General features: G+C 40.8%; 2 protein-coding genes across 4 annotated transcripts in view; one reads left to right on the forward strand and one right to left on the reverse strand.

Annotated features, from left to right (window-relative positions):
• The first annotated feature begins 1098 nt into the window (after positions 1–1098).
• Positions 1099–5430, forward strand: RPS6 (ribosomal protein S6). Its single transcript, XM_072153966.1, has 6 exons — positions 1099–1254; positions 2142–2273; positions 2356–2566; positions 4034–4180; positions 4856–5013; positions 5296–5430. The coding sequence occupies exons 1-6, from the start codon at positions 1249–1251 to the stop codon at positions 5389–5391; spliced, it is 750 nt and encodes a 249-aa protein (XP_072010067.1). The 5' UTR covers positions 1099–1248; the 3' UTR covers positions 5392–5430.
• Positions 5431–11395: 5965 nt separating this feature from the next.
• The window catches only part of DENND4C (DENN domain containing 4C), a 75161-nt gene continuing 60480 nt past the window's right edge, over positions 11396–26076 (reverse strand). For all 3 annotated transcript variants that reach the window (XM_072153998.1, XM_072153989.1, XM_072153978.1), the window contains 6 exons: positions 23049–23217; positions 22525–22770; positions 22259–22376; positions 19196–19349; positions 19049–19113; positions 11396–13300 (listed from right to left, as the gene is read on the reverse strand). In XM_072153998.1, the coding sequence (XP_072010099.1) occupies positions 13164–13300; positions 19049–19113; positions 19196–19349; positions 22259–22376; positions 22525–22770; positions 23049–23217 (889 nt within the window). In that variant the 3' untranslated portion in view covers positions 11396–13163. The remainder of the gene's footprint in view (positions 13301–19048; positions 19114–19195; positions 19350–22258; positions 22377–22524; positions 22771–23048; positions 23218–26076) is intronic.

Below are 26076 nucleotides of genomic sequence, written 5' to 3' on the forward strand. Positions count from 1 at the left end.
GGACAGAGAGCCAGGAGGGTGGAGAACCCCACGGGTATCGTCACTGCAGGGTAACTTCCTCAGGGGTCAGAGAAGGGAGTATAAATCACAAATTAAATTTCTGTGTTGGCACTTTGCGATAAATAAGTGGGTCTTTGTTGTAGTTTGGGCACTCGGTCTCTAAAAGGTTTGCCATCACTGACCTAGGGTAAAAGTACCCTAGGGGGTCTGAAAAATAGTAAAAAAAAAGTTTTAAAAAACCTAGAAAAATAATTAATAAAACCTAAAAGTTCAAATCACCCCCCTTTCCCTAGAACTGATAAAAAAATAAATATACACGTTAAATCATAAACATGTAAGGTATCACTGCGTCCAACAGTTAATCCCAGCATTTATCCCCATGACAGAAAATAGCACCCAAATGTCCAAATACCACTTTTTCGCCATTTTGCAACATATAAAACATTTTACAAAAAGTGATCAAAAGGTGGTACAGTCCTCAACATGGTAGCATTGAAAATGTCATCTCATCTTGCAAAAAATGATACCGGACACAGCTCCATACACCAAAGTATGTAAAAGTTATTAGCATCAGAAGTTGGCAAAACAAAAGAAAGATTTTGTACACATGGTTTTAATTTTTTTTAAATGTATTAAAATACAATAAAACCTGTATAAATTTAGTATCCTGTGATCGTACTGAAGCAAAGAATAAAATAGAAGTTTTATTTGGGGCGCATAGTGAAAGTAGTAAAAACAGAGGCCACAAGAAAATGGTGCAAATGCGTTTTTCACTGCATTTGGAATTTTTTTCCTGCTTCCTAGTGCAAGGCATGGAATAATAAATACCATCAATACGCAGTGCGATATTTGTTATGCAGAAATAAGCCCTCATTACACGGAAAAATTTAAACGTAGAAAGATTTTTATAGGTAGAGTTCAAAAAATGATTGAAAAATTGCTGCGTCCTTAAGGGGTTAAAACAAGCTTTAAAACTCTCCATTTCCTCACATGGTACTGTATTACTTGAGAATTGATGGCGCCAGCACGGATACAGGCTGTGCTTGTATCATCTATTCATTATCCAGCAGAACCAGCAGCACAGACTGCGCCGCATTACTATCCTCCCAACGCCAGGGGGCGCGCACGCGTGCTGCCGCTATTTGCACGTGACGTCATGGCCGTGTCTTCCCCCCACCCTATGTGAGGTCACTGCACGGAAGCTCGGCCTCTTTCCGGCGGGGACCTCAGGAGGACTGGTCGGCGGCCATGAAGGTGAGCCGAGAAATGAAGCATTAAACTAAGCCTTGCCACACCGTGTGCGAGGAAATACCTTCCGTGCTGCGCAGTGTGGAGTGTGAGGAGACGGGCCGTGCCCGAGAAGGGAGGTGTGATGGCTGCCAGGGGCTGGATGGCGGTGGATTTCTGGTGGACCTGAGGCAGAGAGACCTGATAGCTGCCTGTACGCGCCTGTGTGGCAGAGTGCAGCCCATGTAGAGGGGGGGACTTGTGACTTTACCCGCGACGTCTGACAAACACGCGTCCCCCCTTGCATTATAATAATTGGTACACTCCGTAGTCGCCGGCCCCGTGTGCTCCTTACTGTTTGTAGTGCGTCAGTCATCGGCAGGGTTCAATACGGAGAGCCGGCTCATGTGCCATGTCAGTGTCCTATAACTGGCAGCATAGGGCACAGTCATATTCCAGCATGTCTGGCCATGTGTAGTGCGTGGTATTCTACCTAAGCTGCATTCATCTCTATAGAGCTGAGGGGCAATATAAGCACACCACAATGGTCAGGTATGGTTTATGAAGGCAGCCATGTTTTCAATCTCTGGAAAACACCTTCAATATGACTGAACCAAATCCCATGCTAAATCTGTGTAAGGAACATGGTGTAGCCTGTAAGACTGGCCTGACATAACACTGGATTAGCCCCTGGAGCACCACTTCCTAAATAGACAGACCCTTTTTGAGTGGTAAGGCTGCCAATGCATAAGACAGACCCTTTTTGAGTGGTAAGGCTGCCAATGCATAAGACTGTACAACTCCGCTCCTTCATGACAAGTTTACCCAACACAACCTGATGTGTTGGCATGTGGCTGTTCTTTGTAACTTAGACTATTAATATAACAAGTTTTTTTTTTTTTTTTTCTTTGCAGCTTAATATTTCTTTCCCAGCCACTGGCTGCCAGAAGCTCATTGAAGTGGATGATGAGCGCAAACTGCGAATTTTCTATGAAAAGCGTATGGCCACAGAGGTTGCCGCTGATCCCTTGGGTGAAGAGTGGAAGGTAGGGCAGTGGTCTTGTATGTGGTGTAGCAATGCTGAGATTTGTGGAGCCCTTGGTAATGATTTTCCGTATTCTTAAACAGGGATATGTAGTGCGCATCAGCGGAGGAAATGACAAGCAGGGGTTCCCCATGAAACAGGGTGTCCTCACTCATGGACGTGTCCGCCTTCTTCTCAGCAAGGGCCACTCCTGCTACCGCCCCAGGAGGACTGGCGAGCGCAAGAGGAAATCTGTGCGTGGTTGTATTGTGGATGCCAACTTGAGCGTGTTGAACTTGGTTATTGTCCGGAAAGGTAGGTAGCAATCTGCTGTAAATCTGGAGCAAGCTTTTAAGATGTTAGAATTTCCATGCTGTGTTTTTGTGGTTTAGTGGGTAATGTACAGGTTACTAGTGCATGCACACCAGCTGCTCAGGGCTCTGCTTGTCAGCGGCCTTGGAGTCTGCTTATTGACACCTACTGAACACGTCGGCCCATAGGAGAGATGATCAATATGTTGGATGGGTTCAGAGTCTGAGGATTCTTATTTGATTCCAGTCCAGATCTGTCTCTGGGAACATCACTTGAGCTTTACTAGCCACTACAAAAAAGTGAGCTGGACTTCTAACTCTTTACCAGAAGAACTCTAACACCATAAGAATCAATAGCCCATGAGTTGTATGTTCCTCGGCAAACCCTCTAAAGGGAATTAATTAGCCGTTCTGACCATACAGAGATGCCAATGCTGTTGGGCAGCAGGTCTGGCCATCGGTGTAACTTTCCCTTTGTGTGTGAGCAGCAACAGGGATGCATAGCCTCCTCAAACTGCTGTGTTCCTTGATCTGTTTTTCATTGTTCCTCAGCTTTTGTTTTTCTTATTCTGTAATAGCTAAGCAGAAGCTTTTCACCACTCTTGGAGCAAAGGTGGAAGGGCTTTGTTACAGTTCATTTAAGGGATATCACATGGGATTGCACAAAGTCCAGCTACAATCCTGAAATATAGATGCTAGCAGCAGGACTGTGAGAAATGTTACTTCCTCAAAGACTCCTCTTTTAAAGGCAGTTATTCTATTGACCTACTATTCTGATGTCTTGTTGAAAATACTTGTGTCCGTATGCCTATAAAATATCTGAAGAAAATAATCAGCTTTCAGATCTGTGCTACAAATCTGTTTTACTTATCAAGTAAATCAAGTTATCTGAGGTATTCCTGATATGTAACATCAAATTCTGTAGTGATTTACAGATTGAGGAACAAAGTCAAATAAAATGAGACATTATAACAAGTTAAAAATAAAATGAAAGTATTAAAATTGCCATATGGAATGCCAGGAGATAAGGCTACACCATGCCTTCCTATAGTGCTGTTCTGTCCTCCTTAATAGCCTCTAATTTCATTTACATGAAAGTTTTTTTTTTTTTGGGTAAATATAGACCGTGTAGGGCTTTGAAGAGAAATGTATCATGAATATCCGTAGTGTATTGCTAATGAGAGGTTTCCTTTAAAGAATTTACTTGATTTTGTGTTGGCTAAAAATGTATGGCAAAAGTAGAATTAGGTTTTAGTGGTAGATATAATGCTTTGCATAATAGTAAATAGAAATTTGACATGCCTTTTGGTTAGACAATACTCGGCATATTCTTTGTGGAAACCTTGTTGCTTGCATTAAATGTTTCTGTTCTATTGGTTCTCAGGGCTTTTTAGTGCCACAAAGCGCATTCATTAGACTGCTCACTTATAAGACTAGGTTTTAAGATTTAAACCTTATTTGGAATTCTTAGGTGAGAAAGATATACCCGGCCTTACCGACAAGACCGTTCCCCGTCGCCTGGGTCCTAAAAGGGCAAGCAAAATCCGCAAGCTCTTCAACTTGTCTAAAGAAGATGATGTACGCCAGTATGTGGTCAGAAGGCCAATTGTCAAAGAAGGTAAGACCACAAGCTTATTACAGCAAGCCACACTGTCATGGCGGTGGGTTTTAGTAGTACTCTTGGTTATCGGTGTGGCCTGTGAATAATTTTACATGCTTGTTACACTGCTGTGAAATCTTAATTATCCTTAGGATAGAGCTAGAGGCCAGCAGAAATGTACTGTAAGGACAGTGCAAGCCCAGCCTAAAACACTATTTTGCTGCACAAGTATTCACATACAAACTTTTCTCTGCATCCCTTTCATAGTATTTGTAAGTTGTCACATTGGCAAAATTGCAGTAATGGGCTTAGTTTAAACCGGATTGGCAGTGGTTTTACAAGAGGGTAAAAACTAATGTCCTGAATATTGTATGAGTTATGTTATCCCCTGACCATATTATGACAATCTCAGTGGTCAGACCCTACCAATCAATTATGAGAACATTGGTTCTATTACTCCCTTTCAATGTGGTTACAAGTGGTAGAAATAGCAGGACTGTGTGTCAGATGACCAAGGGTTGTGCTCTGTTTCTAGCACTCCCATAGACTTTTGGAGCAAAATTTTTGAAGGATGTATATCATTAAATGAAGGCAGATTATATTCCCGCAACATTCATTACATTTGTCAATTCTTGTCCTGAAGTTGTCAAAAGTGCTAGAATGTACAAAATTAAAACATGGTTGTCTTAACAGGCAAGAAGCCCAAAAGCAAGGCCCCCAAGATCCAGCGTCTTGTGACTCCAAGAGTTCTTCAGCACAAGCGTAGGCGCATTGCCCTGAAGAGGAAGCGCACAAAGAAGAACAAGGATGAGGCAGCAGAATATGCCAAGCTGTTGGCTAAGAGAACAAAGGTAACTTAACAAATTTGGAGCTTAAAAGCCTAGTTTTGCTAACCATGTTTGGATTGCTCTCTGCTAGTTCACATCTGTAAGGTCTTCAGTTATTTGCATCTGTTATTGTGAGCTAAAACCGAGAGTGGCAACTAGACATAATGGAAAGACTTGCACATGTTCTGTGTGCTTAACCACTCATGGTTTTGGCTCACAACCGATACAAACCATTGAAGACTGAACAGATGTGAACTGGCCCTTGGTTAAAACATTTTTAACAATTTTTGTTTTTGTTTTTTTTAGGAAGCCAAGGAGAAGCGCCAGGAGCAGATCGCCAAGAGGCGTAGACTTTCATCACTGAGAGCCTCCACATCCAAAACTGAAACCAGCCAGAAGTAAACCCTCATGGTTTAAATAAAGAACTTTTCTTGTAAACTACATTCTGTGTGTTTGTTTTTTTTTTTCCTTTGAAAGTATCTTAACCCCTTAAGGATGCAGCTATTTTATAACTTAAGGCTCAGCCCCATTTTTTTTTTTTTATTCTGACATACGTCACTTTATATGGTTTTAACTTTTAAACACTGCTTATCAAAGCTATTCTGGGATCTGGGATAAAATTTACACATTTGCAAAAGAGAAAACCCATCTTAAAATTTGTTATGCAATTTCTCCCAAGTAGAGACCACACACACACACACGGCCGTTACTTGTTTTATGGGCGCACAGCGAGGCGCAGAAGGGAGGGAGCGCCCTGCAGCTGCCAGGATTTTAGCTTCCTCATTGGCCCCTTTTGTAGGCTATAAAATGTAAGCTTTTTTTGTAATTGGGGTCATATGATGGCATTTTTTTTTCTTTGAGGGATGAGATGCTTTGTTGGTATATATAATTTATTTTCTTTTTTTCCTCATTTCCACCATGGGATATGAACAAGCAGTCATCTGATTGCTTGTTCATGATAATATCCTGCAATACTCATGTAGTGCAGGGTATAAGCTGTGTTAGCCCAAACACATACATAGGCTGACACTGTGCCTTTATGATTACATCAGAGACTCCATCTTTCAGGCAGTGCCAGAAGGCAGCCTTGGGGCCCAGATTGGACCCCAGGGTTGCCATTGCAACAGCGAAAGAAAGTGGCTATAAAAATGAAAGGATTATGTGAATAGCCTGCGCTGGATAGGATTGGTTGGAAAGCCCGTACACACATTGTTCCAACAGGTCTCTGATGTAGTAATAGGTGTCAGGATGATTTAGACTTCCCGCTGTGGATAGGATTGGAGGGAAGGATAACACCTAAAAAGGAGTAGGCGTATCTAGAGGACTGACTATCCTCCCGAGAAAGAAGCGGTGTATACATATGCAAATGGTTGGATTAATTTGTGTCATTTAGAATTTGTGTGGATATCTATGCAGTTATGAATTTATTTTGTAAACTGTATGGCATAAATGGTAGGTTCCATACATTTTTACATATCAGCTATGTAGTTTGATGTATGTATAGAATATATGGGGCTTGGAAAATAAGTAGTTAAAGGGATTAGAATTTGATGTCAAACGCCCCAGAAGAAGGCGAAGGCGCATTTTAGAAGTGCTCTTGTGAGTAACTTTTTACCAATAAAACTTAACTTGAAAGAACACACTACGCTATTTCGTACGCATATGTTCTTCCAGCGCTCTACTGTGGTGGATTTGAGGGAAGAGAAGCCGCACCAAGAATGTTTTGAATAGTGACCTATTGTTGGAAGAAAACATTTTTTTTCATCTATGCAACACAATAGAAAATTACACCATTGAATGAAAAAATTCTGGAAGGAGAGTTCGCTTTGAACATCTGGAGTTCCGGTCAGAGTAAAAAAACTTTTCTCTTTTGTATTTTCTGCTTAATGTGGGACTTTTTGGATCAGTCCTGGACTGTTGTGTAGCTCAGTGTGGTTGAAGCGTGCTGCATAATCCTTATAGAATCTGTGAGGTGATGGCAGTTACACATTTCTATGGTAACAGAGGAGGGTAGTCTGTTACATCATCACTGGGACCAGAGCATGAGGGAGGAGTTACTGAGAACTAAAGGATCATGAGACTTGTAGTTTCCAGTGGAGGCCATCTTGGAGACTGCTTACTTTAGAAAGCCCATAACATTTTGTGAATCATAAAAGTAAACTTTTTATGGTCCATTTTGTGATTAATAACATTGAGCTTTGTTGCATTCACTTATTTATAGCATTATGAAATTTTGAAACGGGGAGGTTCATATTCCCAGAATTCCCCTTTAACCCCTTCACGCTCCGCGGCGGATATATCCGCCACGGAGCGCAGTGACTTAGCGCTCAGTGGCGGATATATCCGCCACGGCGCTTATGCCGGCTCGGCTCTGGATCAGAGCCGAACCGGCATCGGGAAACACGGGGTGCCGGCTGTAACTAATAGCCGGCACCCCAGTGTAACACCCGCGATCGGAGTTGTCTCCGATCGCGGGTGCTTAACCCGTTAGATGCCGCGGTCAGCGCGACCGCGGCATCTAACAAGTATCTGGGGGGTCTTTCCCCCACGATCGGCCCCCCCGAACCGTTTTCGGGGTGCGCCGATCGTTGCTATAGTAACTCTGGGGTCCGATCTGGACCCCAGAGTTACCTGCAAGAATTGCCAGTAAGATGGCGTCTGTGACGTCATCTTACTGGCACAGTGCCAGCCTATGCAAGTGCATAGGCTGACACTGATAATACTCTGCAATACATGAGTATTGCAGAATATTATCATGAAGAAGCAATCAGAAGATTGCTTCTTCATATCCCATGGTATAAAAGTGAAAAAGTAAAAAAAAAAGTTATTCAATAAAAAAATAAAGTCATAAATCACTAAAAATGCCCCAAACCCCCAAAACATATAAAGAGACATATAACTCAAAAAAAAGTCTAAATCATAACACAAACCCCACATATATAGTATCACCGCGTCCGTAACAACCCGTAGAATAAAAGTAAATCATTATTAAACCCCCACGATAAACGCCGTAAAAAAAAACTGTTATAAACCCTCCAAAAATTATGATTTTTACCTTTTCAATCCCACAAAAAATGATATAAAATGCGACCAAAAAACCATATGTACTCAGACATGATACTGGTGCAAAGTACAACATGTCCCGCAAAAAACAAGCCATCAACCAGCTCCGTAGCCAAAAACGTAACAAAGTTATGCCACTTGGAAGATGGCAATACAAAAATTATAGATTTTTCCCCACATTAGGGTTTTGTTTGACAAATTTAGTAAAACGTAAGAAAATATATTCATGTCTGGTGTCCCCGTAATCGTATCAACCCATAGAATAAAGATAACATGATTATTAGTCTATACGGTGAACACCAAAAAAAAAAAAAGTCAAAAATCCAGTACAGAATTGATGCTTTTCTACTCCTGCCCTCAAAAAAAGTTCCTCCTAAATTTTCAACAATAGGTGATACCAACCCCAAAATGGTAACAATGGAAAAAGCATCTCATCCCGCAAAAAAAATGCCGTCACATGGCCCCAATAACGCAAAAGCGAAAATTTTATAGCCTTCAAAAGGGGCCAATGAGGAAACTAAAATCCTGGCAGCTGCAGCGCCCTCCTTCCCTTCTGCGTCTCGCTGTGCGCCCATAAAACAAGTCACAGCCACATGTGGGGGGTCTTTGTACTCAGGAGAAATTGCAGAACAAATTGTATGGTGGGTTTTCTCTTTTTATATTTTGGAAATGTGTAAATTTTGGTGCTAAATGAACGTATAAGGGAACAATATGACCATTCTAAATTTCACCTCCATTTTGATTCAATTACTATGAAGATCTCAAGGGGTTAACAATCTTCGTAAAAGCGGTTTCTGATAGCTTGAGGGGTGCAGATTTGAAAATGGGTAGATTATATAGGGGGTTTTGATGCTAAATATGTAAAATTTCATTCAAAACTGTATTTATCCCCAAAATAGTCAATTCTGAAAATCCAGAAAAGCGATATTCTTTTTGTAAGCCGCGTGACATCAAAATAAATTATCCAGACATATCAGAAATTATGAAAATGTAAAGTAGACAAATGGGAAATGTTATTCAGCACTTTATTTAGGTGGTAAATCTATCTGCCTGAAAACGCAATGATTTAGAATTTCGAAAATGGCAAATTTTTCAAAAAATTTATCATATTTTCTTTTTTTTGTAAATAAACGCAAAACTTATCAGCCAAAATTTACCACTAAAATGAAGTACAACATGTGGGGAAAAAACAATCTCAGAATCGTTTTGATAAGTAACAGTGTTCAAAAGTTATAACCATATAAAGCGACGCAGGTCAGAATCCAAAAAATCGGGCTGAGCCTTAAGCTGTAAAATGGCTGCGTCCTTAAGGGGTTAACACATATAGACATTTGCCATATATAATGAGGACACAGACATAAGTTTGTTTTTTTATTTTTCCAAAGAACAAAATCTTGTCTTTTTCTATATAGTATAATTCTATACAAAATTCTGAGAAGTTAAGCTTCAAAATACAGAAGTTTCTCTTTGCAATGTACAAAAAAAAAAAATCAATTTCTTAATCTAAAAAAAATCAGAAAAAAAGATATTGAGCCATGCAGTGGCTGCACAGGCCAGGTAGATAAGACAGGTACACTATTTACATGCTTTAAAAACTCAATTTCATGTAACATTGTTAACCTTTTAGTTCCCAACATTGCATCAACGTCCTATCTTATTGATGCCATACAATATTGCAAAGTCCTTTTCTTCCCCTTAAAGTGGCTTGGGTCAGTATAGAAACATTTCAATATCCCTTTTTTGCATTGAAGGAGGTGACAGCAGTGAAGAGTTTCAGAGCCGTCAGGCACAGCGGTGATGGGGATGAATCCAGGGTGCAATTCATGAAGGAGTATACAGTAGGTTCTCTAAACTAACTGTGTATATGTGGTGCTATCGTGCAGCCTGAATTCTGAGATTCTTGTCACTCAAATCCCACTTCAAAAAACACCATATTTACATATGATGGATCTTTGGACGGCATCACGTTAAATAAGATTTTTGAGGGAATAACATTTTCATTTATGCCATTAAAATGTAGCTAGCTGGGGAATAGAACATTACTTGGAGTGTACTGTACCTAAAAGCATTGAATAAAGAAAGCTTAGGAAAATGTAATAATGTAGTTGATAATAACAGACATGGGCAACAGCAGCATAAAGAGGATACATTTTTAGCAATATTTGATTTATAAACATACAAGAAAATATTAGCTGAATAGAAGGTATGGACTAGTCTGTCAGTACAGTTATGGGCAAAAACACAGGGGTTAAAGTTCTTCCTGTGGGAAATGTTACAGCTATAGGTATAGTAATGCTATAAGTAAAACCGGCTGCTTATATCAAGGCTAGCATTACAGGCAACTTCAGTCACATGACCAAAGTGTCCATAGAAATCCATCAAGGGATTATTCAGCCTTCCTAAAATCTAATCAATAAGATTGACTGGTGCCGAACCTTATGCCCTACAGGTGACTGGAGCAGCTTCTTCCAGGTTTACATTGGTCCAGGACACTGTAGTGCATCATTGCAGCAGAACAGCAGATATAAAATGTAAGAACACTACACAACTAGCCCTAGGCTTACACTAGGTTTACATATGCACTTCAATTGTAACTTCCTAGTGATGCAGTCTGTGTGTGGGTATCTCCAGCTTTAGAAGTATAAAACCCATCAACGTTGTATAAAAATATCATACATAAGGCGACGTAGAAAAATATGGTGCATGTAATGCTTAAGACACCAGCTGTGATGTAGTACCACAAACTAACCTCTGGACCACCAGTCCTTCAATGGTCAAGTTTTAGATACAAATAAACACCACCAGTTTTATGGTTTACCAAATTCCCGTAGTGTCCACAGCAGAGAGAAAACAGTTTGTAGTGTGTGCTTGAAAGACAGTTCAGGCAGCAGTGGTTTCCTACAATGCAGGTCAATTGCTTTTATCATTTTCTGTATAGGTAGGGTACATCTAAAGATATTACATCTGCCTCTTAAATGTAACAAATGCACCGTTTACTCAGGGGGATTTGCGAATGTTACATTAGAACCTTGTGTTAAAGGAAACCTACCACTTGAAGTGGCAGGTATAAGAAGGAAATACCGAGCACCAGCTCAGGATGAGCACGGGGCTTATTTTTTGTTAGTGTTTTAAACCGCTGTATCGCTGTTTAAACCACTTTTAAAACTTTATGGCCGAAGCTGCTTCGGCGCGGGGAGGTACGCGCTCGGCGCTTACCATGCGCGCGGCTCTCCTTCACTTCCTGTGTAGCCGCGCGCACGGTAAGCGCGTACCTCCCCGCGTACCAAAAATAAGCTCCGGCACCAGCTCACCCTGAGCTGGTGCTCGGTATGTCCTTTTTATACCTGCCACTTCAAGTGGTAGGTTTCCATTAAGAAAGAATAACTAAAAGATTTAAGGCAAAATGTTCTATTTTTGAGTAAAGGGTCACTTGATTATTGTCGAGGTAAGAGAGGACAAAGAGCTTTTAGTATTACTAAATTTCAGAGAAATTAGACAAGTTTTTCCCCCTTTTCCTAAGGTCAAAATTCACCCCAAGCGGCTCTATTGGCACTGTTATTTGACTCCAGACAATGATGCCATTCAATCCTCTTTTAGAATGAATAAAAAAAATGAAGGGATTTAACTTTAAAAAGGGTTCACCATTATATTTTAGGCCACTGATTTCATGAGTTTTAGAAGGGAACTTGACCAGACATTCCCCAGCGGCTCTCTATACAGCACATATATGTGCTATATTTCCTTGATATTTGTGGGCACCTATGAAAATAACAAAAATAAAAGTGGCCAACCCCAGTACAGAGACAAATAATGAACATTGACTACTCATTCACTTTTTGACCTTGGCATCATATTTCGTCTGGAGAGGAGAGGTTTTGGTACCAACTAGTTTTACAGTGTGCCTATATGTCAGACTATCTTGTGATGCTTAGAAGTTAAGAAAATGTCAGTAATTTGAGGACTACTCTCTGTATCGCCTGCTCTCTAGCAGCAAAGTGTGAGAGTAATACACCATGTAATACATAGGAGAAATTCATTAGTTCATCCAAGCTGTTCATTGGTTCAAGTCTCTCTGGAACATGTGCCACATGCGTCACCAGAAAGAATAAAGTGACCCTAAGTTTACATAGCTTATCATCAGGTTTTCAGAAGATTGTCAAAAATCACAAGAGAAGCCAACTACAAAGTCTTTTTAAAGAGGACCTGTCAGGGTGCTTTGGTACACTAAATCACCGTCAGGTCCTTACGGACTGGTGGTATAAAGTCCAAAACTGCCCTTTAGCTAGTCATACGGTGCCCACTATAAAAAAAAAAACCAAACCTTTGTACTTGCCTAGAGATGTTTCTAATGGGGTGCATTGAACACATCTGTGGTGCTCATTGCGCCTACACTCAATGAAGCTGGAGCAGTAAACCCCGGCTTCACTGTACAAGCGCCACAGTGTATACCGGCTTCACTGTGCGACTGTACAGGCAGGGGGAGCTTCGAAACGAGGTTAGCATAAAGGATTTTTATTTTAATAGCAAGGGGACTAGCTGAAGGGCGATTTGGGACACTAAACCACCAGTCCATATGGACCATTGTGTGGTTTAGTATCTCAAATTGCCATGACTGATCCTCTTCAAAAGATTCAATAGGAGTGGCAGAAATGTCTTAAGCGACTTTAAAACCAAGTAAATAGGGAAAGCACTTGCCAAGTTGAGAACTGGCTCTGTTATGTAGACTTTACATTTCATAAGTCATAGCAAACCATTCATCAGTTTACACATATTAAAAAGAATAAAGTAAATGCAGCCTAACATAACCCGATTAGGATATACCAGTCACTGGATGCAGTGCTTTTGGAGATGATCCAAACTTGAAATGCATGGTAAATATGTCATCTTGTAATAAACTGTAAGGTGCAACAGTAGCACTGAAGTAGTATCTATAAAGAAACAACTAAAGAAAACAGTGTAGGATCACATGTTTCCGTGTCCATTAGGGGCATATTCAGTCCATGCGCTTTGAGGCTGATATGATACACTTATTTATGACTTGCAGTGGTGTAATATTAAAGGCTGGATGAAATCCATGGAATGATACCCAAAAATTCTTTAAAAAGTCTTTATCAGATTAACGGTGCCCCAAAGACATTTCGACAACACTCGACATTCTTGGTTGGAGGCACATCAATTTTCTGCATTTTCTTTAAAAGGTCGGGAGGAAGTTTTTCATGGGCAAGTCGGTATTCATTGTCAAAGGCCTCTAAATGAATGACACCAAAGAATAAACAGGTCAGCAGAAATGTTTTCTTAAGGGAAATCTACCCTCAGAATCAGGCATGATTACCAGGCACTGCAACTCCATGGCCTCCTTCCCCATCAGAAGCCCTCCATGCTGTATCTACAAAGGCTGTTACACTCTGAGAAGCATTTCCCTTTCACTGCTAATGAGATTACATGAAGTGCAGAGGGAGCAGGGGGAAGGCAAGACCGAGACGTGCAGCTGCAGTGTGGAACCAGTCAACAGCCTGTGACACCAGAGCACAGAAGGCTTCTGTAACACACCCATAGCCCTTCAGGCTCATTAGCATGTGGTAAGCTGTAAAAGATCATGAGCAAAATCCACATAGTGTACAGATGTTCTAGATGCCAGCGATCCAAAATTATATATAGTCCTCTAAAGTGACCCCCCCCCCCCAGCTTCATGCAGACAGGCTGCAGGACGAGGTGGGAGGGTGCACATAGGAACTTCTCACAGATAAAGTAAAATATTGACTTTGGGTAGGGGAGGGTTTTCAAAACTAAGCTACCGATAGAGCAATCAGAGAGCAAACTTACTCTCTGACTTAATATAAGTAATGGAGGGAGAGGATGATGATATAGTAACAAATAATAATAATAATCTTTGTATAGTGCCATCAAATCTCATAGCGCTTTACAACACACGGTGGCTGAGTGAGTAGCACATCTGCCTTGCAGCGCTGGAGTCCTGGGTTCGAATCCCACCCAGGTCAACATCTGCAAAGAGTTTGTATGTTCTCTCCGTGTTTGCGTGGGTTTCCTCCGGGTACTCCGGTTTCCTCCCACACTTCAAAACATACTGTTAGGTTGTTTAGATTGTGAGCCCCATGGGGACAGGGACCAATTTGACATGCCTGTGCAGCGCTGCGTAATCTGTGTGCGCTATATAAATAAAGAATTATTATTATTATTATTATTACAAATCATATGGGACATATACAAATATAATATTAATTTACAGAGTACAAACAGTCATATGGAACAATAAACTTAAAATGATCATTCGCCTACATATTAACGCTGTAACCCAGAGCTTGTCCAAAAAAATTACGTTACATGAAAAACACACACAACTTCCTAAATACTAGTCAGGGCCGGCGCTATGGGTAGGCAAAGGTGGCAATTGCCCAGGGCCCCCATGGAGAAAGGGGAGAATCTCTTCTTTCAAATTAATCTTGAATTTTGTTTCTAGGTGCTCTGGATCCAGATATATACAGGTTTAAAATGAGAATATCAGGTGCCATTTTTATATATAAATATCACTTCCGACGGCAGTTTAACAGTTAATATCTCAGTTTTTCTACATTTTAGAAACACAAATTTAGAAATTTCATATAAAAGAGGAGACTCTCTTCTTTCATTGGAAAAAAGAAGTCAGGTTCTATGAGTCACAGAACCAGAGATACAGCCCCCTGAAGTGCCCCCCCTCCAGATTCTTAGCCATCAGGCTACAGGGAGAATTAGCTGCACACAGGAGCTGCTGCACCTCACAGATAATGGAAATATTCACTTTATATGTTACTAGTACTACATTTTGAGAAGGGATAATATCAACTAATATTCATGTTTTTAACCCTTCTCTATGCAAATCTAAGAACACACTTTGGGCCACATGTATCAATCGTTTTTTTCTGTTGTTTCTGCGCCTTTTCATTTAGGCGCACCGTTTTTGTGCCATTTTTGCGACTAAATGCGACTAAATGCTAGCTGTGCAGCAAAAAATAACCAGCTTTCAATCATTTATCCTAGCAATCCAGATGTTTTGATGCGCCTAATGATATTCATCACTTGTGACTTTTCATTTAGGCGCAAAAACACTCCAGCCCAGAGCTGGCGTTAACTGAGAAGAAAGCACTGAGCCCCTTTGCAAAACAGCTCATTTCTAGCAGAAAAGCTCATCCAGACACTGCAGACACTAGAACAGATCATACAGACATGAGATACTCTGCAGACAGAAGCTGCAGACTCTATTTACACTTCATCAACTTCTATTTACAAAACATTCTGCAGAATCCTGAGCTCAAAGCAAGAGAAGAGAACGTTACAGAATGTTGCAGATAGTACTGACAAGTGTCCCCCATGTAATTCTGCACAGTATCACCAGTGTCTGAGGGGGATACTGTGCAGAATTACAGGGGTGCAGCATTAGACCAGCACTGGGGTATCCCCTCCAGGAGAAGCCCCTGCTGAGGAGGTCACTGGGTGCTGGGTGTCACACACCTTGGTGCTGCTGTGAGTGTTATCTTCATTCTGGGCTGTGGGAGAAGCAGAGAGGAGCTTGTAGCAGGATCACATGTAAGTGCCTGAATCTAACATTGCGCCTAAACTGCGCCAAAATTGCGCCTAAACTGTGTTAAAGTAAAGTGATTAATAAGAGGCAGGAAATTACCTTATCACAGATGGTTGTAGCTTGTGATAATTCTGGAAAACAGTGCGCCAGAATTTAGGCGCAACTACTACACTTAGGCGCCCAAAAGTGATAAATGTGGCCCTTTCTCTCTTATTCCCTTTTATTTTGTGATAGTTATTTTTTGTTGGAAAAATTGACTGATACGATGAACATTCAATCCTCTTCGCTTAATGTGACTACACCGCGACCAGAACATGTCCATAAAGTTATATGTAACACCAAAAGCACACACATGTCCTGGAATAAAGTTTTTATTTCCCATCATCCATTATTTACACCTATATTTTGACGTTCACACTCTCATTCTTATGAAGTGCGGAGGGTTCTGTTATTGTGCAGCTAATACAATGGCGCACATCTAAAAGTGACTTTTATTATCTCATTAGAGGGGTTTATGGATATATAGTTATTTATTTGGGTGCCCATTGTGTAAGGAACAGACAATGATACATCTGTGTGAATTTTCTGCAGTTCCCTTTGCTGCATATTTTGGTGAATATTCACATGTGGGGTCTGTATGCTCTCCTCACATCTTACTGTTTTAGGCAAGTAGATTTTCTTTATATAAGTATTCTGGATTTGTACATATTTTAGAGGAAATTTTGAATGTTAATTGCCAAATGCATCGCCTGGTTGTCTGCTTTCAAAATTCTATAGGTTTTATGGCGCCTTTACTTTTTATTCTGTTTTATTAATATATTTTGCAGGTTGTGACTGTCTAAAAATGTCTAGCTGAAAAGCAGATATCTAGTTATTACAGTTTTAGTGATATTATGTGGATTTATTCATGTGAACATATCAATAGGGCACATTTGTGAACTCTACAAATGTCCATGTATTACATTTAGGAGATGTGAAGGTAAACATTTTCTGTTTGGATCAAATTTTTTGCCATCAAAGTCAAATTTTAAGTATTTTTAATAAAATGTTTCAATTTGAATCAAAATTGCATGAAGGCGCCTATGTCTATAAAATCTTTGATGCAATTTTGAAAATAGGGCAAGTGTCTGCTTTCAGAAAATATCGGTCCCCCTCCCCAATGGGCCTCACAGTCTAATCAACCTACCAGTAATTTTTTGGAGTGTGGGAGGAAACCGGAGGACCCGGAGGAAACCCACGCAGACACAGAGAGAACATACAAAATCTTTGCAGATGTTGACCAGCGCTACAAGGCTGTAGTGCTAATCACGGAGCCACCATGCTGCCCATAAATCTCCCTATCATCTATCTATCTCCTATAAAATTCTCCCATATTACAGTTTGTTTTACCATACTAAAGCAGCCTCTTGCTGACTGTGACTGGTCATAAAATACTTTTATTTCAGGGTCCCACTTTTAGTTTTGCCCAGGGCCCCACTTTGTCTAGAACCGGCCCTGATACTAGTATAATGCCCTCCTTTCCACCCCCTAAGGGCCCATATAATACCCCCTAATGCAACTCATCAACCTATAATTGCCCCTCTTTAAAGTTATCCTCCCTTTACTTTTGTTCCCCAGTATATACGTACGGCCGATATAAGTCCCCCATACATCACTATGGCCTCACGGTGCCCAAATGGAGAGGAACGGTGCCGCACACGTACCGCTCAGTACCCCGTAGAAAGACATGTCAGCGCAATATATTCCTATGGAGGGGGTGGGGGTGAGCGGCGCTCTCCCTCGGCACTGCCGTGTGCCCGCTGTGCTTTGATACGCCTGGCAACGGCAGTGTGCATGTAGCCTTATAGTGTACTAGCTTTCTGTACTCCTGCTCGCTCTCCCCCTTTTCCTCATATTGTGGCCCTTCTCTTTCTCTCCTTTCCATCGTGGATCCCTACCCTCCATTCCCCTCCTGTCCTCCACCCTCCTCATATTGTTAATTCCTGCCCTCCACCCATTCATATTTTGGGTCACGCTCAAATGGATACACACATTAGTGTTTTACTATTTTTAGGAGTGTAAATTCTTGTTGATGTTGTGTACTGTAATATTTATAATCTGCTCACTTGGACTTCTTATAATGTGAGTAAACCTCTGCTTTGATGACAGCTTTATGTTAAAAGGTTTGCATTTTTTAAAAATTATTTGTGTTAGCATATTTTGGGTTACCATATATACTCTAGTATAAGTCATACCGGAGGTACCAAATTTTAACACAAAAAACTGTGAGAACCTATTGACTCAAGTATAAGCTGAGGGTGGAAAATGCATTGGTCACAGCCTACACCCAGTATATAGCCAGCAGCCCTCTCTGCCCCCTTGTATATAGCCAGCAGCCCTCTCTGCCCCCTTGTATATAGCCAGCAGCCCTCTCTGCCCCCTTGTATATAGCCAGCAGCCCTCTCTGCCCCCTTGTATATAGCCAGCAGCCCTCTCTGCCCCCTTGTATATAGCCAGCAGCCCTCTCTGCCCCCTTGTATATAGCCAGCAGCCCTCTCTGCCCCCTTGTATATAGCCAGCAGCCCTCTCTGCCCCCTTGTATATAGCCAGCAGCCCTCTCTGCCCCCTTGTATATAGCCAGCAGCCCTCTCTGTCCCTTAGTATATAGCCAGCAGCCCTCTCTGTCCCTTAGTATATAGCCAGCAGCCCTCTCTGTCCCTTAGTATATAGCCAGTGCCTGCCCTCTTAGTATTTAGCCAGCCAGCCCCCTATGCCCAGCCTATAAAGAAAAGAAAAAAAAAAAGACAACAACAACTCTGTACTAACCCTTGGGACGCCCCCCGCAGGCCCTCTTCTTCTGAAGCTCCGGCTTAGTCTTCAGGTCCCCACGCACAGCAGTCCCATATACCATGACGTCAGCTGCTTGCTGATATAGTGAGTGCCTATAGCGGTGCACAGACTATGATGTCGGCAAGTGAGTGACATCATGTGTCACTCGTAGCAGGGACCCGAAGACTGAGTCAGAGCTTCAGAAGAGGACCTGCGGAGGGCATCTGAAAGGGGAGTACAGAGGGGTTTTTTTTCATAGACTCGAGTATAAGCCAAGTAAGGGGTTTTCAGCTTGTACTTTCGGCTTATACTCGAGTATATACAATATTTCAGTTTTTGTGATTTTATGAATATTAGGTATCTACATTTAGGAGGTGTGAAGCGAATTATAAACTCCCTAATGCAATATTGAAAATGGGGATTGCTGAAAAGATATGGTTTGTTGGGGTTTAGTACAATTCTTTATTGAAATTGGTAAAATTGCTTTGGCCAGTAAGGTGTCAAAATTTCCAGAACCGCCTGGAATTAAGAGGGTTAAAGATGTTACTTATTTACTTGGGTATTTAATTAAACAGTTGTTTACAATCTGCACTCAAAATTAAAGATACTTACCAATATCAATGTTTTCTCGACCCAAAGCAACCAGAGATAGGTAAAGTATCTCTCTGTAAATGCTCCTACATAAACAGAAATACATGACAGAGATTAAGACCACACTCCATTCCAGTGCCACATGCAGAGGAGATAAGCAGTCCTTACCTTTGCCTTTTCTTGGCTGAAGCAGATTTCTGCAGTAACAAGCTGATAGGCCTAACAACATCATTGTGCTGGATACTGAGAGTGATGCTCTCAAGTAAGTTGCTGATTTCTTGAAAGTCCTTTGGTATGGGAGCTCCTGTCTTCTTTATAGATTCTGTACAACAGGAGTAAAAAATTTAGAAACCCTGCATGCCAAAGCAGAACAGGTAAAGGTGGCCCTCACATCCCCATACATACACAAATAAAGCATTTAAAGGGGGTTTTCCCATACAACTAGCTAGGCCCTGTACACAGGATAGGGGCCTAACTTGCTGAACTGTGGGGGTCTTGGTGATGAGATCCCCACAGATCACTAAAACGATGTACCCCAGTCCGACCCCTCGTCGCTCCCAGAGAGGAGAGGAGCAGCTTGACGCGCATGCAAAGCCTGCCCCATTCATCTCTATGGAGCTGACAGAGATTTCTGAGCGCCATATTCGTCAATCTCTGTCAGCTCCATAGAGATGAATAAGGCAGCCTGGCCATGCGCGTCCTGCTGCTCCGTTCATCTTTGGGAGGGACAAGAGGTTCCAACTGGGGTACATATGAGCCCTCAATCTAATGATCGTGGGGGGTCTTTTCACCAAGACTCCCACGATCAGAAAGTTAGGCCCACTTATTTTGTAGGAAAACCCCTTTAAGACAAAAGTATGGTCACTTGGTTCAAAACTACAACTATTAAGTTTTAAAGAAATCTACCACCAGGATGAAGGAATGTAAACCAAGCACACACTGACATATTGGTGTGTGTCCCCTCTGGCAGGATCTGCTCTTTTTTTTAGCTTATTATGCCCTTGTTTTTCTGAAAATAAAGCTTTAAAAAGAATTCAAATGAGACTGATAGGCTCAATTAACATCTATGGAAATCTGAGCCACTCAAGCTCATCTGCATTATCTTCAAAGCCTTTTTTTGTAAAAACAAGTGCATAAGAAGCTAAAACAAAAGTATATCCTGCCAGAGGGGGCAGTAAAAGTCCTCATTACCCGGCTCAAACAGCGCCAGCTTTTCCTGTTTTGTGTGTTTGTACAGAGTTGGCCTATCATTGTGTATGTGCACCATAACCAGGACTCCCACTGGATATCGTAGGGCAATTTCCCTGTAACAAATAATACAGCAGCATTGTAGTGCATGGAAGTGATGACAGTCCCAGACACACATTATGCTTTTTTAGCACTTCCCTCCTTCCTCTGCATGATGTAAGCTCACTGCACAGGAAGTTTCAGCACATAGTGGGAGAGGAAAGTGCTCCTGCACACTCGTGCAGACTGCGAATCTGCAGCACAGAGGGGCTCTGATAACACAATAAGGAGCCTTTCAGGCTCACTAGCAGAGTTTGTTGATTTTAGAAAGGAGGCTAGGGGTAAAAGATATAAAAAGATTACCACAGTTACAGTGTCTGGGTCTATGAGAAAGATTCCCTGGTCTATAATGCTTGATTTTGATGGTAGATTTCTTTTAATGCTGCACATCCCAGTGTAGTAATACCACTTTTGGGGTTACATGGGGAGGAGTAGATATCTAGTGATGTCTGATATGATGGTGTCTGATATGTCCCAAGTGTGCCACGGACAGGATGATCCCCAACGCGCGTTTCGGCGCTAGCCTTCGTCTGGGGGAATGTAGATGATAAACATTTATAATGCAAATGGATAAGGCAAAATATGCATCAAAAGCAAGATGATATTATTTTTATTATTATAAATATTACTCCTGGCTTTGTTTTAACCCTTTAACGACCCGTGACGCAATAGCACGGCACGGGTCAGCTGTGAGTGCCTGGAGCCTTACCATAGCTGGTAAGTCTTTGCTGCATATAGCAGCAAAAATTTACCAGTAACACCTGCGATTGGTGCTAGGTGTTAACCCGCACATCGCCACCAGTAAAGCTTGTTGAAGATTGTAGCTCCCCATGGTGTCATCGGGGAGCGGCTATCTGTTGCCATGACAGCCTCAGGTCTTCCGAAGACCCGAGGCAGTCTCGTTTTAAAACATTGATTACAATGTCAGATTCAAACATAATAATGAATGAGGAGGAAAATCCCCATATATGGTAGGATCAATCAGACAACCTAGGGTTAAAGTACCCTAGGGGGGTCTGAAAAATAGTAAAGTTAAAAAAAAAATGATATTAAAAAAACCTAAAAATTCAAAATCATCTACTTTCCTTAGAACTGATATAAATATAAACAGTGAAAATCGAAAATGGCCGATCAAAATATAATAACGTTTTTTCACTGCGTTTATCACCGGAATTATTAAGGGAAAATAGCGCTCGAATTCAAAAATGGCACTTTTTGCCATTTTGAAATTTTTTTTTAATTCTTTAAAAAGTGATCAGAAGGGCATACAATCCTAAAAATGGTAGCATTGAAAAACTTCATCAAAAAACTTGGTACAGGATGTTTAAATTTTTGTAAAATGTATGAAAACACTATAAAACCTATACAAATTTAGTATCCCCGTGACCGCACCGACCCAAAGAATAAAGTAGACATGTCATTTGGGACGCACAGTGAAAGCCATAAAATCCAGGCCCACAAGAAAACGGTGCAAATGCGTTTTTTCACCAATTTCACTACATCTGGAATTTTTTTTACTGCTTCCCAGTACACGACATGGAATATTAAATACCATCACTATGAAATGCATTTTATTACACAGAAAACAAGCCGTCACACAGCTGTTTACATGTAAAATAAAAAAGTTTTGATGGTGGGAAGTGAAAAACGGAAATGAAAAAACAAAAAAGGGCCAGGTCTTTAAAGGGTTAAACAACATATTTATAGATTTAATTATGTAAACATATTTTTGTCTTGGAGCTATGTACGTATGTGTATGCTTCACAGCACAGCATTCGGTTACCATAGTCCGTTATTGAAGAAGCAAGTTCAACTAATAATTGACATCCTAAATAACCAGAAAATGTAGTGTAGACCCACAATTATATCAATACACACAATGTAGAGGCTTCCTTTGGTGCACCAACTGAATGTTTATATCTTATTTGACTAATTCAAGGTTACCTAAAGTTCGCCATTTCATATAAAGTGCTTCTCCAGGATCTTGATGGAGGTTTACATTATCCCATAACAACTGGATGTAAACAAGTTTGCTATCTTGTGACAGGGATGATTGGGGCACCTATAAAATATGCCACAACAGAGTTTCAATCTCGGATCTTAAAGCACAACATCTGTTTTTACCTTTTTATTTTTATCTATAAACAACGCACCTGAAGGTGGCATCATTAATAAATGGAAGCCAAGATTTAATAGGAAGACAAACATACCTGTTCCCCTCCATTACAGTGCTCTGATGTCAGGATAAGGCCGGGCAGATTGCTTGCTAGATCCAGTCTTCTGAAGTACCATACAAGGTTCCAGAAGATGATTGGATGCTGATTTATAAAAGTAGATGTATGGATCACTTGCTCGCCCTCATTCTCCAGCAAAGATTCCAGTTCTTTGCGCAGTACAAGAGGACTAAGATATGGGACGGAAACAGGGAGAGGGTTGTGTCTCTTTTCCAAGGGATCCTAAGGAAGGATGTAAGATACAAGTGAATATAGAGACATGAGCCTCAGGTAATGCACCGGGTAAAACTGTGACCAAACAGAAAGCCAGCTATAAAGAAGGTTCAAGAAAGACAAAGTAGAAACAGAAAAAGGTATGGTACAGAATGAATACTTTTATAAAATATTTATATTTTTATTTGTCAAAATTATTTCTAAAATACAATAAAAAAAATCAAAAGAGAATGGTAATAGTAACACCCACCAAAAAGAGCATCAAAAACAACTACATGTCAACTTACCACCACTTCCTGTAGACTGTTAGGCAAGCTGACAGTGGACACACCATGCAATGGTTTTTGAGGCAAGTCAATATTCTGGAGTGGTCCTCCCACACTGTGACTCCTTGTCAATGAAGCAACTCTCTTTGTTGCACGGTCACTGTTCAGTTTGTCCTCACCATGACCATCACTGGAATAAATGTACAACAAATTATTGCTACATTTCAGCGGAAATTTTACCTGGAGAACTCTACAAAGTTTGGCCGTCAACAAGGGATACACAGTAACATATCTGCCACAGACTTTTAAATAGTACTACTCATCACAAGAAGAAGAGTAAATGCTGAGTATATTTGATGGTGAGCTTCTTCCTTAGACATGATCTTATGTATGAAACAGTAATTTCACAGCATTATATACACACTAGGCAGTGATCAAAGGATATAAAAAAAAAAAATTAAAAAACAACAGACTGATATATACAGAGACATGTTTTGTACGACAGGATGGCAACAGACTAAAAACCTGTGAGATGTGACAAGAGAGCTTTGGCTCTTATCTGCTTGTGGCCTCCAGTTAAAATATAGTGGGTCATGAAGCTGGCATGTAAAGTTAGATCACTTAGTAAGGTGTTAAATCTAATAATTTGCAAATCTTCAATAGTGTGGTCCTTTCCAGAGAAATTTTCAGCCACTGGGAGATCTTTCCTTTCATTTTTAATGTCGGATCGGTGCAAGTTCATGCGCTGATGAAGTCTCTGACCAGTTTCCCCAACATAAAGGCCTGTGGTTGGACACTGTTCACACATAATAAGGTATACCACATTAGAAGAAATGCCCCCTTGATCTTATTTACCTGCTCGGATTGAGGTACAGGTTCGTGGTCTGAGGTAGGCTATACGTTGCTTTGTAGTATATTGTTGTGGTTAAGCGGCTCTCTTTAATTTGTATTGTGGTATCCAGAAAGTGTACCTCCTTATCTGAATAGCTTAATTTCAGATTGATGGTTGGGGTGAAAGTTGTAACCCTCATGGAAAGGAAGCAGGGGCTCCTCACCTGCATGATCAGAATATCATCAATGTAATGGAGGTAGATCATAGGTTTTGTGGCGCATGTAGAAAATTATGCACCTCCAGTTTTTCCATGAAAAGATGTGTGCGGGTGCACACCTTGACCCATTGATGTTCCCATACACTGTAGGTACAGATCCTCTCCAAATCCTCCCACACAAAACATACTGGTGGAGGGATTATATTGGACCAATTTGGCAAGCTCTGTGCAGCGCTGCGTAATCGGTGTGCACTATATAAATAAAGAATTATTATTACCATTATTATTAATGAGAAATAGTCGTGGGTGAGCACAAATTGTATAAGTTCTGTGATCAGTTCTGTCGGTATGGTATTAGGAGATTTTCCAACCAACCAGAGATACTTTCCGTCAAGGTGCCAATACCAGAAACAATAGGCTTTTCTGGATTGCCATCTTTCTGGATCTTGGGGAGCAGACAGAAACAGCCCAGCTTGGAAATATCCTCTGAGTCTTATTTTTCTGAAGAATAATCCATGTCATTAAAGAGTTTAAGGTTGTCCACAGATCTTGTAGGACAGAAGGACAGAGTTTTGGAGAGAGCAGACATTTCATATTTGTCAGGCTCATACGAGGAAAGGTTCACAATGCAGTTCTGGTGACCTCGATGAGCACCTGTGCCTGTGGTGATGGAAACTTTTTGTCTCAGTCTATGGTGCTTTTTATTTTTGTTGTTGATCATCATATCCTGAAGTTTACAGTAACATAATTGGAGTTTGTCCTTCATCTCCTCTGTGTCTTTATCTAATAGTGTCTTTAGGGCATGTATTTCCTGCTGTATTATTCACTTGTTGTAATAGAGAATCTTAATCATGTTGCATAGTCATTCAGATATTCATACCCCATGCCAGATGTCGATTTGAAAATCTGTTCTGCAAATCGACAACCAATTAAGCAAAGCAGCAAGCCATCAACTGAGGCCATTTATTCACATATAAGAAGATTGAATAGTAGGCCGGAGTACCCCTAGTAGTCACTTACAGCCCACAACAGGAAATCCTATGTTGTATGGCCAAGAAACTCCAACCGATTCTGCATAAAAATACAAGACTAAAATAAATATTTGCAGTCCCTCCTCTCCTGCCCTTCTGGCAACCACCAAACTTGAAACACCTTCTTGTCTGGAGTGCCCTGAAACCTCACCCAGCCTGCAAAACAGGTGCAAAATGTGTTGGCATATTCACACGGGTGATCATGTACTAGTACCACAATCACAGTAAGTACATAAGTTCAAGGGGGCATTTTCCCAAAGGTCTTCCAATGTAGTATTATGTGTGTACAGTGTCCAACCATAGGCCTTTACAGGCAGATTTTAAAAATGTTTGGTCATAAGAACCAGGATTAACAATAAATCTTCATTATAGACACCTTTAATAACAGTTATAGCCGTTTATAATAGCCTGGCACTAAAGTGCAGTAAATTACCAATTACCAGTGGTCTGTTTAACTAGGGGTCGTCTAAGTTGGGTGTTCTTAAGTAGGGGACCACCTATTGGGGAAACAGGATAGACACTTCATCAGCGCATGAACTCAACACCGATTTGACATTGAAAATGAAAGAAAAGATCTCTCAGCGGCAGGGGATTTTGAGGACCACACTATGGAAAATTTGTAGATTACTGTTTTAAAGGGACATTTCAAGACACAGAGGAAAAAAAGAATGGGAGAATAAATTAATGCAGAAACACCCTCTCTCTGACCCGGAGGCCACAAGCAGATAAGAGCCAGGGCTCTCTTGTCACACGTAAAAAAAAGGTGTCTCTGTTTACATCAAGCTGATGTTTTAAAGGTTTTTTTTTAATATCCTCTGATGATCACTGCCTAGTGTGTATAAAATGCTGTGAAATTACTGTTTCATACATAACATCATGTCTGACAAAGAAGCTCACCATCAAATATACTCAGTTTGCCTCAAAAAGGTATTGCCCAATATCTTCACTCTTGTGCTCTCCATGGATTGC

This window comes from Engystomops pustulosus, chromosome 1, assembly GCF_040894005.1.
Source record: "Engystomops pustulosus chromosome 1, aEngPut4.maternal, whole genome shotgun sequence".
Taxonomy (NCBI): Eukaryota; Metazoa; Chordata; class Amphibia; order Anura; family Leptodactylidae; genus Engystomops; species Engystomops pustulosus.

Excerpts from the sequence above, each read along its gene's own strand:
- RPS6 (XM_072153966.1), top strand. Across the intron at positions 2,567-4,033 it reads CTTGGTTATTGTCCGGAAAG|GTGAGAAAGATATACCCGGC; the intron begins GTAGGTAGCAAT and ends TGGAATTCTTAG. Across the intron at positions 4,181-4,855 it reads AAGGCCAATTGTCAAAGAAG|GCAAGAAGCCCAAAAGCAAG; the intron begins GTAAGACCACAA and ends TTGTCTTAACAG.